Source organism: Aythya marila (assembly GCF_965140915.1).
Source record: "Aythya marila genome assembly, chromosome: 14".
Lineage (NCBI taxonomy): Eukaryota > Metazoa > Chordata > Aves > Anseriformes > Anatidae > Aythya > Aythya marila.
In genome coordinates this window covers 14,894,937-14,911,363 of record NC_139055.1, presented here as the reverse complement: position 1 = coordinate 14,911,363, position 16,427 = coordinate 14,894,937, and the positions used below count along the sequence as shown (strand labels likewise).

Sequence of the window (16,427 nt, the reverse complement as noted above, 5' to 3'; positions counted from 1 at the left end):
TAATTAAGCTTTCACATTTGACAATGTCAAACTTTGGTCTCATCCAGTTACATAATCTTCAGGAGACAGCCAACTGTGCCGTTACATTTGTCTTTGTGTTGCTCATGTATTACAGAACCACAGAAACGAATAAAGAGAAGGAACCCACCCAGGGCTGCAGCACGTGCTCTCCCTTCTCCAGCGCAATTCTCTGCTGGCTGAGCAATTACAGAGAGTGCCTGTAATCTGGTTCTATCTAAATGTTATTTCTTATATGTCTGGCTCATTTTAAAAATCCTCCTTTTTCCCACAAGAGTTATTCTCATTCTATAGAGCACAAAACTCACTCAAAAAGGTAATAAGTTGCTGAAGGTCACACGTGTCAGGGCTGCAGAGCAGGTTGTGCCCGCACTCCCCAGCTCTGTCACTTTCTGCTCCATTTTGCAGGTGAGTATCAGAAACTCCTATCCTATGAACCAAAGCATCTGGAGAGAGCTTAAGGAGGGTGCATTCGTGTAGACCAAACGGTGTGAGCAGAGCACAGAAAAGTGGCCGTGTCCTACCCTGAGGACGGCTCCACTGTGCGTTAAGCAGCGTCCTCACTCCGTCATGTGGCGTTTGTTCTCCTCCGTCCCCCATGGGAGGAGTGCTTTGTTTTCATAACGGTTTTAAAAATATTTCAGAGCTGGAAAAGCCGAACAGTCTGTACGGCTTACTGAAACAGTGGCTCCTTAAGTATGTCTGCAATGCCCTGATCCATAAAGATAGATAGGTCTGCATTTTTGTTGAAATGTGAGGGAGATTAAATAAGTCACTTGGAGCTGCCGGGGAGCAGGGTGTGAGGGCTTTTGCAGCAGAAGCAGTGAGATCTTGCAGGCCCACTGTTTTATTATGACATAGCAAGAAACACTTCTCTAGGAAAAAAAAACCTACACGTGACAAACTGCTGTGTAACTGTAGTGCTTAATACTGTTAATGAGAAAGAAAAGAATTCTAATAAATCCTAGTTAGGGCATTCTCTCTGGTAGCTTAGTCTGTGTAGCCCCACTGTGTCTCAGAGGATGACAAAGTTGTGGCAGGCCATGTTCAGGCTGCTCTTCCTGAAATACTGGGCAGGTGGAAAAAGAAAAACACAACAAAATTTTGCAAAATGAGAACCTCATTTTGAAATGAAATGCTGGAAGGCACTCACGGCACTTTCATATGACAGGCCTTGGTGGGGAGGCTTTGCTCCCTTAATTGTGGCAGGAGTTGTTTTCATCCTTATTTTCAGATGACAAACTGTTAAGGCGATGGGCATCCCTAAACATTAACGTACTTAAATGTTGTGTTTTCCTTTCCACCCCATACCATTGGCATTGGGCTGTAGGAAGACAATTTTTGTCTTTGGGCACAAAATCCGAAGATTTCTATTTCTAGTCCAAGATTATCAGGTAACTTTTCTGTTGCTAGCATTAGGCTTAGAGAGGCATTTCTCTCAGAATCTATTTTTTGAAGACAGTGAAATTTAATAAATTGATTAACTTTGGCCACACTGTTCCACAGCTGCTGTCACACACTGCACCATGCCTGCTGGCAAATTGGGCCAGGAGCACTTTTTATCCATCAGAAAGATGTGCAAAGACTATGGATCTTTAACTGGATATTTAAAATGAGAAAGAAAAAAAATGGAAATGATTATAATACAGAATTTCACCTGTAATGTGTCTTCTTTGTTCAAATTTCAGCAGTTCAAAGGTTTTAAAAGAAAAGAATGAAAAATCACACGCAGCTATTTTAGTCTCCAGCACATTTTTGTACTGCAGGCTTACTTTAACATTGGCCTCTGGAAGGAGAAGGCTCCTAATGCAGCACAGGAGGGTTTGGTGAACCTGTGAACAGGCAGCAGGAACAAAAGCCGTGCCCATTTCACTCCCACTGCACACATCCCTGCAGTGCTGCTAGAGTTGGCTTCAGGGTTTGGATATTGCCCAGCCTGGTGCTCTGGTTCATGATGTCACATTGTTAAATTATCAACTTAGTTAATTATGCTTACAAAAGGGTTGTAATTTTATCACAGTTCATTTGAAGCGGAAGCCAAGAGTGACTTACATGATTTCTGTCCTGGATGGAAGCATTCCCTAAATCTTTCAGCCCCCTCTTGTTGCAACTCAGGTTGGTGTACAAACAACTGTGTTCTGCTGATGAAAAGCACAGAGGAAAATTAGATGGTATTTATGAAACACCATGTTGTTACCTCAGCACTCAAACGTGACATTTTGAAATGTGGTTGGCAGTGGAGTCTGCTCCCCTGGAGACTGATGGGGTCCATGTAGAGTGGTGTGGTTTATATAAAAGGAGAACAGGAAGGTTTGCAAGCAGGGCATGAAGGGTCAATGGTAAAATGGAAGTTTCACCTGGAGCAAGAAAACAGGCTTTATCCAGGAAAGGAAACTAAATTCTGCATCACTGGCTCATTTCTCCAGTTACACAGTAATCATTGGTTACATAATGAGAATGTACTCAGTGTCCTCATGGCCTCAAGGAAAATATTTTGCATGCAGTACTTTATGGACTGGCACGAGACTGTTCCGAGAACAGCAAACATCTTCCCAGAGCTGGAGCCCAGACCTGAGAATGAAGCTTGCCCAAACCACAGCAGAGCTGCTGCAGGTGGCGGTCCTAACCCAGCACCTTGCTGCTGACCTTCGGGTTGGATCGTGCCTGGTTCCTCTCCTGGATGGAAATCCCTGCGTAGTCTGAGTGGTTGCAGCTATTGAATAGCTATGGCCATGCTCACACAACTAAGGAGATGAGGTGAGCTTTGGTGGTGGAAACCTCTCTACTGCATTTACACCTGCATGGGGAAAGGAGGGGAAGCCTCTGGGCTTGAGGAGAGCCTAAGGCACCTTGGTTGAAAATGCTGCAGAAGCTGTTGCAGTCTGTTTTTCCATGGGTTGTTTTTGTTTAGAAATAGTCTTTTATATGAATTTGTAAGTATAATTCTTCAACCCAAGCACGAGCTGATGGGGAATACAAAGAGCAGCTTGAGCAAAACTGCTGTCTCTTGTGCAGTTACTCTCCTGTGAGCAGAAGTTGTAGCCCAGCACCTCTCATATAAACCAGAGGTACTCTCCCCGATGCTTGTGATCAAGGGAAATAAAGGATTCAGCTGAATTCAGATGACTTGTATGTGTCATATTCCGCCACCAAACATGACATGACATGGCAGTCTCCCAGCTGGCTGGTACTGCTTTCACCTTGCATGACCACCGAGCTTTGGCCAGCACAGGCTGGCTCATCGCAGGGGGAAAAGCCAGTGCACGTGGTGGGAGGTACAGGCAGGTAGAGCGATGAGGGTAACACAGCTCTTGCTAAGCTCACAGCAAGCTGATGGGCTTTCAGCTTGATTTGTTTAAAAACAAAGACAAGAAATGGTTGACAAAGTGCTAATGCACACAAGTAAATAAACTAATAATTCTGTTTCCCTCATCAGCTGCTGTTTTACATACAGCAGAAAATTGTTCCCATAATGAGTCCATTCCAAAGCACTTACGGGCTCCCTTTGATTTTAGATGAGATTTGGTCAAATGTTATGTAGCAACTAGATGATATTCCGAAAATGCCCAGATTTTTGCAACAGTCCTCGGAAGTGCTGCCTCCAGGAGCATTAATTCCAGGAAGGCTATGATTGCCAGGGACATTATATGTGTATTTACACAATGTGCATTTTGCATCAGCTTTATCTTGTGCCAGAAAAGTTATACTGCAGAATCCAGGATCATGGGAAAAGGCCACAAGACCGAGATGCGGTATTTCAGGGTTCATCACTGCTGTCAACTGTGGCCCATATAAGCGGTGCCAGCCACATAAATAAATGTGGGCTCTGGTGGTCGAGGCAAAGAGCTGTGCCTAAATGATACTCAAATGCAAGACTGCAAGCTTGTGCTTTCTGAGCTGGTACTGCAGAATTATCTGAGGTGGAAGCAGGACTCTGCCTAGATTTCGCAAGGCTGTCACTGACAGTGCTGCTGCCTGTGCAGTGACTGACACAGCACTGCACCCCACGCTGCCTCCAGCTGCCAGCCCTGCTCCCCCTCTCTGTGCATGCATTTGGCAATCATTTTGGATCTCTTTTCTGCCTGTGGTTGCTGCTGCAAATGCAAAACTCTTGGCCATCAATCATGTTGCTGATGGAACATACAAGGCTTTTCATTCAAAGCTAAAGGATCCCTGCTCAGTCACTAAATGCAGTTTAACTTAATTGTACGCCATTTATTATTACTCTCCATTTGGGGAGGCTCAAAGTTAATTAAATATGCCCTCAATTAAGCCCAATTGCAGGCACTTTAGGGTAAGGGGAAGTACTGATGTACTACTAGCCACACAGTCTCCAACCTAGGCAGGCCTCATATCCTTGAATTAGGCCCTTTTCTCTTGGAGCTTTAATTTAAGGATTTTTTCTTAAAGACAGATGCTTTTACCCTAACTTCAGTACTGACATTTAAAGAACTTTTCAGAAACTACTTTTGCTGACCTCACCCACGTGCCTCCTGCATGGACCTGTCTGTTGTGTTCAAATCTTCTCCATCTCCCCTCTTGCCATTGTGTTCGCCCTTTTGGGCAGGCCCGTTCCTGACCCTTCCCTGCTTCTAAACACGTTGCATGTTGGCCTGTTGCTTGCCTGTGAACTGGTTGTGAAGGCTGAGACTGAAAGCTGCTGCTTTGGCTCCTCTCTCAATGTGGTTTAAAGAACCTGGATTTGGGGTGATTTTTCTTTCTAATTTCTTTGCCAACCCAACAACTGCAAAACCCAGCCCCTTTGAGGAGAAACAATTTTCACTAGAGCAAAAGGATGATCCAGAAAAAGCCAATGCACTCTGAAGCTTCATCCCTGCAAGCCTTGCAGCTCACCATGCCCAAGGCAGCCCACAGCTCAGCAAGCCTGCAGCCACGGCCACACTCATACTGGGAGCTTGGACTGAGAGACCATGGCTCTGTGAGGGGCTGGATGCTTCTCCTGTGTGTCCTGTGCTGCAGCTGCATCCCTGTGCTCTGTATATTAACTTATACATGGAGCCAGCAGTGGTGGGAGCAGCCGGGTTGTGTGCACGTGGCTGGGCTGCCACTGGGACGCACCACATCAGCGCTCCGGTTCCTGCTCCAGAAAATGTAGGTGAGTTTTAGATTTCTGTGGGGCTCTGTTGGGAAAAGTGATGGGTTTGAGGATTTGGGGCATTTGCAGGAATACGTAGCAGCTGAGGAAGAATCATGGAGCTGGGCAAGAGCTCCTGAAGGGGCTGCTTGTGGTGATCTGCTGTGGCTCTGCCGTGAGGGCCGATATCGTAGCCACGGCCTTGTCCTGGGGGAGCCCTGCTGATGCACAGCATGGCTGGTTTTGTACAAATCAAACACCTGGGCCTGACTCTGACCATGCAGAAAGGCTTTGTAAGGCATTGCCTGTGTAGGGAAAAGGCCCGGGGGCTGGACACACCGTGAGTCATGTATGGAGCCACAAGGCCGCACCTCACAGAGAGGCCCTGTGAGGAGAATGATCACACAGTGAGTCTGCAAGAATGGAGACAGCAGCTCGACGTAACGGTTTTATTTGTTTTTCTCAGTAAAATGTAGTGATACATGCAGTTGGCACAAGACTTGCTAGGCATTAGTGTCAGAAACATTCACGTGGAGAGAAACTGAAATATCCACAGGGCAATGAGGACAAACGTCACCTCTTCCCGACCTGGGCCTGAGAGGAGGAGGAGGCAGAGTGGGCGAGTAAAGCTGGGGCTGGTGCTACGCCTCGGTCAGCTCGAGCTCTCCATCAGCCTGCATAAATGCTGGAGCCGCCTTCGCTTTTGTTCTTGCTGTGTGGTTAGTTCAAAAACTTAGATGAGAAGCAGTTCAGCTCCGTAGTGCTAATGAGTTTCAACAGGAATAAAAATATTTGAGGTAAGAGATGTGAGAATGAGAAGTTCAAATATGCTCACCTTTTGATCTTCGAGCATATTTACGCTCACATTGGTACTGAGCAGAAGTTGCCGTCTGATTTAATCTACTGCAGGGTGTTTTAGAAATCGCTTGTGAGCACTTTTATAATTGCAGCTTTGTGGTGGTATTTCCCATCCTAGCTGCAGTTTAACAAACAGCCTGGTCCCTGTGCTCGCCTCTGTGCCAAGATTTATTCGTGGTAGTAGCAGTAATAATTACCCTAGCATTGCTCTGCAGTTTTCTCATCTACGTCTCTCACCCGGCTACACAGGGTGCTGCCCGGAAAGTGTGGGTGCTCTGGCTGCAGGTGATAAGTGCGGTGATAAGTGCGGTGACAAGTGACATTTTTTGTACACGAAAGTCTCAGTGTGGTAGTGAGGGGATGACTCAGCCATGTGCTCACCATGCTGGCACCCCACAGCAACACGGCAGTGCTGCTTTTTCTCCTGGCATCCCATGTAGCAGTGGTATCATCAGCAAACGGATTGTCCTGTGCACTTTAGCTGGTTCTTCATGTTTCACTCTCACAGCACCAGGCAAGGAAAAGTCAGCATGGTTAGCGTGGCCAGGCAGGGGAAACTACAGAAGCACACACGTAAGGAAACCCAGAAATGATTCATGCGTGCAGATTTCTCTCTCGGCACTCAGCTCTGTACATGTCCCGGCTCTGTGCAGACACAGTGCTGTGGCCACCACAATGTAGAGCGCTGGGACCTCAATTCCCTCCAGGTCCAGGACAGCAGCAGCATCAGACAAGAGCTGTCCAGATAACGCTCACCCAGGGCTCGTAGCTTGTCCCCACCGAGGGCAGATCACGGAGTGAAGGTAGTATATTTTTGCAAGGCTAACGAAGAGGAAAATCCCCACCCTAAGCTGTTTCAGGATTTTCCATGTTGCTCTCTAACAGATCCTTATCAAAGACTTCCTATAACTTCCTATAACTTTTAAAAGTATTTATTTATGTGAATGCACTAACTGATGACCTATCCAGTGGTGTTCTGGTGTCGACACTGTGATCTATGATGGGTCTCTTGGTAAATGTTTATGTCAGTGAGGGCATATTTAGTACTGTCCAAGCATTGTTCCCAAAGTTCCTTTTGGAATAACTGTACCCTAGAGTGAGAAACATCTGGCTGCTTGGCATTTGCTGTAAAACACCGCTAGTTTGTTGTCCCCGCAGATTACTTCTCCAAAACAGATGGGTTTTTGTATTGTCTTCAGCTTTTCTCCTTGCTTAGGGCCATTCTAGGCAATAGGTGTGGGACAATACTTTGTGAACTGTTGCCTTTTCAGAATGAGAATTAATTGCTGTTTCCTCAGCAGACAAGACTCTGAATTGTCCATTTGCCCACCGATGAGGGATATGATGGATCACAAAAGGCTGCCTGACTTGCATGCACATTCAAGCCACGTAATTTCCACGTAAGGACTCCAGGGAGAGCTTCTAGAGCACGGGGTGGTTATTTCTTGCAAACAACATTATTCGGAACAGATACTTTTTCACACTTCAGCGATGGCTGGAAGCAAACAAGCCTTTATCTTTGCTTCTTTCCAGATGCATCTGTGCTCTGAAATCCAGTTATGGATCACGGCTTTTTTAGCTGCCTGGAAGCACTCGGAATATCTCTGTTTACTGGGAACATCACCCATTGCATTTTTGTCACTGGAATAAATTTCTCTCTCTTCTTTTTCATCGGCACCTGCTGTATTGAATGAACTGCTCTGCTTCCTTACAGAGCACCGCAAAACTCGGTTTCCTAGCAGCTTCCCTCCGGCTGAGCATGGCAATAGCTTTTCACCATTAATGAACATGGTACCACCTTCTTTCTGACTGTGATTACTGCTTAAAACTGCTCCCTCATCCCTTCTGAGATACCTCATCTCCGAGCAGAGTGTTTCTTTCTGCACTGGCCTTGGAGAAGGAAGCCTTGGAAAACTGAACACCCGTGGGAAACTTGGGTTCCCTTCAGCTTTTCCTTTCGTGGCTGGGGGTTGAAGGTCACCATGTGGGGTGTCCGTGCAGCTGGGAGAGTTGCACTGTGAGGAGCTTTTACTCCAAGAACCCTTGGAGGAACAGAGCTTTCCTGCACCCGTGTAGATCTGTGCCAGGGGGTCCTCTCTGGACCAGAAATCGGTTTCTGCATCATCAGGAGCAGGCGTGACTTTTCCCAGTGGTACCACATTTGAGATGAAATTGGTCAATTTACATGTTGATGTTTCTGGCAGGGATGGGGACCATGACGTGGCTTCAAGGCTCTGCAGAATCCTTCTGTTAGGAACTTTATGGCTGCTTACAGGAAGGCCCGGGAAGGTGGGTCTGGCAAGGTGGCAGATAGACTGGATGTAATCATCACTGGAGTATGAATCTGGGTTGGTTGAAGTGCTTCCAGTGTGTTTTGGGTTGCTGGTCAAGTCTTCCATTGCTTCCTCATGGGTTTCACATATGGTTGGGAGAGGTTTTGCAACACTGAGCCTTATCCGGGGTGCCATGGCTGCAAGGAACAGATGAGACACAATCAGCACAGGACAGCCAGCTGCAGTAAAGAAATCCCAGGGCTGTTTCTGTGAAATCTGTGCTACTGGATCCACCCAATATTTTCTTCTGGCCAAGAGTGGTGTTTACAGACACTTCATTCTAAAAATCTGGTGTCAGGATTTCTATACCTATGGCTTCCAGGGGAGCTCATATACACAAAAGAAGCCAAATGGTTAAGTGCAGTAGAAGATAAAAGGTTCATTAAAGAGGCTCATGGAGGTCAGTAACTGTGTTCCCTTCTCGTGCATGCAGTTAGCAGCTAAAACAGCGCAGTGCTTGTGCACCATCCAGGCTGTACCAGCAAGGGACAAACTCCTCTCCCTCATCCTCCACTGCCTGCTCACTGTAGCAGGGCTCGGATTCCGCATTCGGTCTGGCCTGGCAGGAGCTGATCTCAAAAGGCGAGGAGCTGACCTCCTGCCATGGGGAGCATCACGTGAAGGTCGTGACACTAAAGCTGATCTCTGCTGTAAGACTACAGTGAGGTGGTGGTGATGATGTACAAACATTCACTTTCGTCTCTACCAGTTTTATAAATTTAGGTATGGATTGGTAGAGCCTTACTTGAATGCTTATATAGATTCAAGGTCTTTATGTGCAAATAGTTATCCTCATCTCTTTTTAGGCTGGATTTCCATCAGACTGCTCCCACTGGTCAGGTACACCCTTTTTAACAAATATTTCACGTTGCAGTGTTTGCTTACTATAGGGATTATTTTTTTATATCAAAATACTCTTTCATGTGCTTTGTTTATCTCACATTCTGGCAGAAATGACAACATTGCCTGGATCCTTTTTTCTTTTTTCTTTTTTTTTTTCCCTATTCCCCCCCATCCCCGGTGGAATTTGTATATGAACAACCTGTCAACACAATCCAGCTTTGCTGTGTGATTAAGCACAAAAGTGCTCTGCTCGCTATTTTAGTGCCTTGCTTGTCATTGCTGGAAATAAGCCTGGCTTTGCTGAGCCTCCGCGAGGCTGCGGCTCCCGTAGGGCACGCAAGCGAGCGGCGCACGCAGCGCCCCGTGCCCACCCCTGCCCATCCTGCTGCTGGTGCTACTGTAATGTCAGCCAAGGTGGGCTTTGCTGAATTTAGGGGCTTGTTTTAAATCTCACGGCCTTTATATTTCCCTTTCTTTATTCTTTACCTGCTCCTTTCTTAGCTCTGTAAGCTCCAAGGGAAAGGTTTCTCCCCTCCCTCCTAGCCCGGCACCGAGCAGCCGCAGCACCAGGCCTGCAGCCCAGGGCAGCGGGGGGCTCTGGGGACAGGCAGGGTCTCACCGGGGGCTCAGCACCACACAAATCATTAACTGAGCCCTGCCAACACCTCCTTCCTCCCGAAGGAAACTGTTACCTACTTACATCGCTCTTCCGATGGGACGGACGGGTTCCAGCCCAGCCGCATCCCCGCTGCTGCCACCACAGCCACGCCACGAGGAGGTCACCTTGTCACCTGCAGCCACCCACCATCCTGCTGGCCCCGGCAGCCCTGGCACCCCCAGCCCTCCCCTCCCTGCTGCTCCCCAGCGTCTCAGTGCCCGTGACCACCCGGGTTCCCCTCCAGCCATGCCGAGGACGAAGCTCCGTGCGCCAGCAGCGCCTTGCCCTTACCTGAGCCGCAGCCTCTGCGGGTGTTCGGCACCTTCCAGCTCCCCGGGCCCCGGCTCCGTCCCCTGCTCTTTCTCGCCCTGTTTTCCGTGCAGGATACGTGCTGTCTACAACTAAACCGTGCTCGCTGCGCCCAGTCAGCTGACTCGGCTGCCTGTTTTGTTGTTGGTGCTAAATATAGACTGACGGAGCCCTTCCCCGCTGGAGCCCCGGTGTGATAAACGCAGCCGAGCTGCAAACCAGCCCCGGCAGGGCAGGATGAGCCCAGCCAGGGTCACAGCCCCGCTGCTGCAGGGCTGCTCTGCGGTGCCAGCCTGGGTGGTCGGCCAGGGGAGGCTCCGTGCCCCGAGCTGGGTGTGCGAGCAGCGGTGCGGTGGTTCGGGTGCATTTCGCTGCTGCGTGCAGGGTGCGGCCCTTAGGATGTCTGATTTCTCTCCTGGGTGGCTTCGTGCCTCTCAGCTCAGGTCTGGGGGTGGCTTTCACCAGTGCTGCTGCTGCTCCCCTCCATCCCCATGCCTTCCCCAACCCCCTCGCCCTGCAGCAGCCACCAGCCCCGTGCCGAGGGAGACCACACAAACGCAGTGCAGAAAATCGCTTTGCAAGGAGGGCAGGCAAAGTCTGACCTCCAGGGCCAGCGGTCTCCAGGCAGCAAGGGGTTTTCTTTGTTTTCAGGCTTATTAGCACGCTGTGAATTGATTGCGGTTCTCTATATAACCCCAGCATCCTGCTTGTAGCCTCTCCTGCACAGTGGGTGGGGAGGTGAACTGCAGTTTTGCAGCAGAATCTTCCTTCTGCTATTTCCAAATGCTGCCCTCGGTTCCTGCTGTCAAGGACCAGGGAACAGCCATGCTGCACGATGTCCTCCCCACACCACTGAGCTGCTGGGAGGGGTGGAGAGAAAAGCAGACATCCTAGACTGAAAATCCCAGCTTTAGTTTTAGTTTTTAGTGCAAATATTCTCAGTGTTACTGTCACTCAGGCTGGATCAGCTTTGGCAGCTGATTTGATTGCTGAAGTTTACACTCATCATCCAGGTGCTTTCTTTCACTCTGGTGGAGAGAAATAAGCAGCTCAAAGGACTCAAATCCATTCAGGTGTGGCTCAAACTGGAGATTACCTGCTCTCTGGAGCTATTCACTGCCCAGTGTTTAACTATAAAAGGTGTGCAAGCTGAAGTTTTGTTGGGATGCCTGATGCCACACAGCTGAAGTTAGATGGAATGACCCTCAGCCCTCATGCACTAAATATGCTAACAGCAATGGTCAGCAGGGGTTATGCTTTAGCAACAACCACAGCTTAGAGTTCTCTTTTTCCTTAGATTTCTCCAAGGAGCTGCCCGAGAGCCTTGGAAGAGATCAGGATCCTCAAACAATGGGGTTAGGTAAGGCATCTTTCCTTATGAAACCAGGCTAAAAATACAGTTTTGGAATAAAAATCCCTTTCATCTATTGTAAAGAGATTCTTCAGCTGACTGATGTTACTGTGGGAAAATCACATTTATACAAATCCCTGCTGTTGGAATAACTCAGATAACCCCCATATAAATGATTTGTTCTCCATCATCTTTTGTATTTTCTTGGTGATACCAAAAATACAGATTAAAGAGTAGCTACTACCATCCACGCATAAGTTACAGCAATGCCTTACTTCTGTTACCTCAACCACAGGCGTTCTGTTTTCTCTTTATCCAAATGGTTGCTCAAATTTTTAATTAAGAAAAAAAAAAATGCACCTTTGAACACTTGTTTGTCTCCTCCCCAAACTGTTGTAGGTTTTTTCTCAACATTTCTGGGGTGTCTCTGGTTAAACCATCCCCACCTCCTGCAGCCTCCCCCGAGTGAGCGCAGTGAATCAGCATTCCTGAGTGCACAAAAACCGTAACCAAATGGGATTAATGGCAAAAGAAAACAAAGAAAACAGCAACTTCAGCGGTGCCAAAGCTGCCAGGGAAAACAGGAGCTGTGAGTTCTGCAAGGGTTGGTTGAGTGTCTGAGATCTAAATGCCGGGGTGTTACTTCTTGTCTGGTGCTCTGCTTGTGAGCTCTTTTCAAACACTTCCAGTTTGGGAGAAACCTGTCTTAAAGCAGTTCAGCCATGGGAGCTGCACAGGTGGAACAGGTAAGTCTCCTTCAAGTGTTTTTGAAGCTTGTTGGTGTTTGGTTAAACAAAACAGTTCATCTTTGGGAGCCCTGAATGGATAGAAAATATCAGTTCCCATCTTGGGTGTGCTCAGGAAGAGCATTTGCAATGCCAAAGCGCAGCTCTGCAGCCACCACGGCGCTGCCTGCTAACCCAGCCTCTACCTGTGGGTCTCCAGTGTTGCCAAAGCTCCTTCAGAAATAACTTTGACTTCGGACGATGGCAAGGAATATTTATTTGGGTGGGAAAAAGTTAACCCTGTGTTTTCCAAGGCTATGAATCCATATAGAAGAGGTAAAAGAGTAGAAGCCTCTCTGGCCTGGTGTGGCAAACTGGTGTCCGTGTGTGGCCAGGAGGCTCGTGGTGCTCAGTGATGCTGCTGGGCACCCCTCGGCCCCTGCTCTTCGCTGAAACCTTGTCAGATTATCAGCAAAGGAGCAATCCTGAGTACTTGAACACCGTGGCGCAGAGAACTGCTGCTTTCTTGCATCTTTGTCACTGAAATTTCGAGAAAGGAAAGGAGTTTGACCTGATTTGTGCCAGATTCCAGACGATTTCTGTTCTCTAATTATATCCCACAGCCCGTTGACCTCCCATGCAGTGCAGCAAGCTATGGTATGCAGCAAAGACGTTCCCGTGAAACATTAATGGGCTGCTTTCGTATTAACTCGCCGGAGCCAGGTTAGAAATGTCGCACCCACGGTTGTTGCCTTGACGGCAGCTCACACAGTAACCAGAGGCAGCTGTTTGTGCAAACACTGTAATTGATGCACATAGGTTTTCTGGAAATTATTTCTTTCTTTTCTGCAAGCAAGGAACTGGTTGCAGCACAGACTTGGGATCGCAGCCCCTTGCCATTTAGCACAAGACTTGTTTGCAGGGACTGAGCTCTCCACCCACCTGGAAACACGGGCTCGGTCCTTTCGGGAGGCTTAGGAAAGTCTCGGAGCAATGTAGGTGTTCCCCTGGGATTTCAGTTCAACTTGGAAAATGACCCCAGGGAGCCTTTGCAGCACGTTTCGAGGAGGTTCCAGTTTCAAGGGTTTGCCAGCCCAGCTCTCCTCAGGCACCAGCTGCCCGTGGTGCTGGAGCTTGGTGCCGGTGAGGACACCTGGATACAGTGACTGACTTTAACTATTTGACATCTCCAAATGTGCAAAACCATGGGGGGTTTCTCGCTGGCCACTTCCTCTGGAAATCCAGCCCAGCGTATTCAGTTGATAAACTACAAATAATTTTTATTAATGGCATTACTGTTCTGCGGAAGGTCGCATTGTGTCTTTGTAGGAGGATAATTTGCCATACCTCATTTCAGATTTTAGAAACACACGCCCAGCCTCCAGCTGAACCCAGCAGGGTGGCCAGGGATGACGGCGGGGCCGAGGCTGCCCGCAGGTCATGGTACCTGCCCGGGGGGCTCTGCGCAGGAGCAGAGATTCCTCGCCCCTGTTTTTCACCCCTGTTGTTACAGACTGGGGTGGGATTTTTTCCGTTTCACCACTCACCCTGTCCTGTCTTTACACGGCTGAAAGAAGCCAGCCCCAAGTTAGTGGCTGACCTAACTCCCCGGCAGTGCTGTGAGAGCTGGACCAAGCAAAGCAGCGAGCCGTGCAAATCGTGTCACCTCTCGCAGCAAATGAGTTGGTTCCTGCTGGCCAAGCTTTTAAAGAATTGAACTTTACCTGCCTAGCTCCTTTCTAAAGCCCGTTTGGCTTTGCTGGTGGGGGAAAAGGGTCTGAACTTGCCAAGCTACTGACCCACCTCTCCTCTTTCTGAAAAGGAACCCAAATGGATGAAGGTCAGCGTAGATACATGCTGTGCCAGAGGGGGTGAGCCCTCAGCTCCAAGCAAGCAGGGTTTGGGTCCCTCTGCTCTGAAAACCTCCCTGGTTTGCTGCTTGATGAAATGAGTTTTTAAGAGTGCGTGTGCATTGATGTGGTTCAGTGCCTCTGTCACTTCAGTCCCCTGCTCGGTTTGAAAAGCTGCTCATGAAGAGAGATTGTGGCAGGGTGGTGGTGGGGAGCGAGGACATTCAGCCCCCAGAAGGGCTCTGCACCGTGCTTTGACCCCTAAGAGCAGAGCAAAACCTGAGCTGACCCTGGGCGCTGTGTGACAGCAGTCAGATTGCCACGGCACTTTGAAGGAGCTCTTTTCTACCTGGTGTAATTGCAAACAACCTGAATATCTGCTTTCCTGCTTTGCTTTTTGGTTTTGCCTCTTTTTTTTTTTTCTTTTCTTTTTCCCTGAGAGCTCTCAGAGGAGCCAGCTGTGGGACTCCCCAGGTCCCTGCTCACTTCTGCACCACCAAGTGGCGCGTCCGTCCAAAACACAAATATTTACTCAGGCAGGCTCTGGTTTATCTGCACAGACTCCTTGCTCTGCCCACGGCCTGGTGTTAGTGGGACTGCAAGCAGATTTGGGGGGTCTCTGCTGGGCAACACCATCCATAGCCCACCCCTTCTGTCCTTCCTCCCCCTGCTGCAGCATCTCTGTCTGCTGGGCATGAGCCAGCGAGCCCCTTGCCTGTGAGGAAGACGAGCGTATGCACACACCATGAAGTAATTCATCACACGTGGTGGGTTTGCTTTTGTGTGAATTTGTGGAGCCAGACATGGCTTCGTGTTCAGGAACAAGCAACGCACCGGCATTTGGTATTTGTGCATGCTGCGGGAGTAGGATTTTGTATGGACATCACCCATGCAAACAAGACAGAGAATTCTCCCCTCAGCATCTCTCTCTTAGGGTAATGTTTCTTCTCCTTCCACTGCCAGCGAGCTTTCTGCTTTAATGCACACTCTGCTCTGAGCTGGGTGACTAAATCCCAGCTCGTGATTTATTCGCTGCTGTTTAACCCCTTGTGCTTCTGAATCCTTGCAGTGCTAGGCTATGTTATCTGCAACAAGACCAGAACTGGGCCTCTTGATTTTAGGAACGTGATCATAATGCCTTCACCTGGGGCAAATGCTCACATTGCTGCTCCCTGAGCTGCTTCTGAAAACATTTTGATAGCCCAGGATGGGTTCAGGCCTAGAGGCCCCAGCCGGGCTCTGGGTACCGTGCCTGGCTGCAGCAGCAAATGTGACAGAAAGGGGAGCAAAAGCAAACAATACTGCAAGATAAGGAGGCCTTTGGCATCGTCCCCATGCCCTGGGCTAGAGAAAGGTCGGAGCAGCCCCCAGGCTGCAGCTGGAAAACGCTGGTGGGTCTGTGCCTGAGGGACTGACACGAAGGGGCTCAAAAGTTAACGCAGGCCAGGAGAGGAAGACCTGCCTTCCTGTGGCTGCCTTCTTCGGGCATTTCAGACACAAACACAGGGGGAGGGAGGGCTGTTGGATGTGTCTGAAACCCACTGGGTGCTTTTTGTGTCTGGGGCATGGATTTAAGGCAGCTTCTTGTACCAGAACAGCCCCTCTCCTCCTCTGCCAGCCGGCTGCAGGCACGGCGAGCCCTGCTCCCTGCCCTCTGGGACCAGAGGCTGCTTTTCCCCTGGGTCCAGAGGTTGCTTTTCCTCTGGCAGCTGTGTTGGTGACTCAATAACCCCAGCTGCATAAAGACTTTGAGGGAAACCAAGAGCCAATTAAATATAGCCCTTGTCACAGCTGTAAATTAGATACTATGTGAATTGTCACATGAAATGAAACCCGTGTTTTGTCTGGTCCGTTTTACCATGGCATTTCAATAAATTAATGCCTTTTTTCTGAATTGAAAATGCTGAGGTGGCCCGTTACCTGATTAAAGAACATGTTGGACTTCAATGCACGGCATGGTGCTAACTGAATAATCAAGGCAAGCAGGGAACTTTCAAATCCTCAAGCAACAAAATTCAATTAGGTGGAAGAAATTCAATTATGCTTTAAAGGAAAGCTGGCTATGAGCTTGCAGGGTATGGCAGGAAAATGTAGGCAAAAAAATTTTGTGGAAAGGAGCAATTATTTTATCAATAGGACTTGCAAAGCAAAATTTGGTCATCAGTGCCAAGTGGAAGCCCAAGTAGCTGAGCATTTAAGATGATGATACATGGACCAGGATGGATTTCAGCAGGATGTAAAACATGAGAGCCTCAAGCAGGCTTAAGTAAGTTTGGTTAATTCCCATGCAGTGATCAGCTGAGGTTTCAGTCCAGTAAATTCATAATATTTGGTCCTGGATAATGGACATTGTAACAAGGAAATAGAACTTCGGCAGCAAGTATATC

General features: G+C 48.5%; 1 protein-coding gene across 1 annotated transcript; it reads right to left on the bottom strand.

Moving 5' to 3' along the window:
- Window positions 1-5,535: 5,535 nt before the first annotated feature.
- On the bottom strand, window positions 5,536-10,253 carry LOC309883703 (uncharacterized protein). Its single transcript, XM_082771990.1, has 2 exons — window positions 10,097-10,253; window positions 5,536-8,441 (listed from the first exon to the last, which is right to left on the bottom strand). Exon 2 carries the CDS (start codon window positions 8,437-8,439, stop codon window positions 7,450-7,452), a length of 990 nt encoding a protein of 329 aa, XP_082628116.1. The 5' UTR covers window positions 8,440-8,441; window positions 10,097-10,253; the 3' UTR covers window positions 5,536-7,449.
- Between the last annotated feature and the right edge of the window lie 6,174 nt (window positions 10,254-16,427).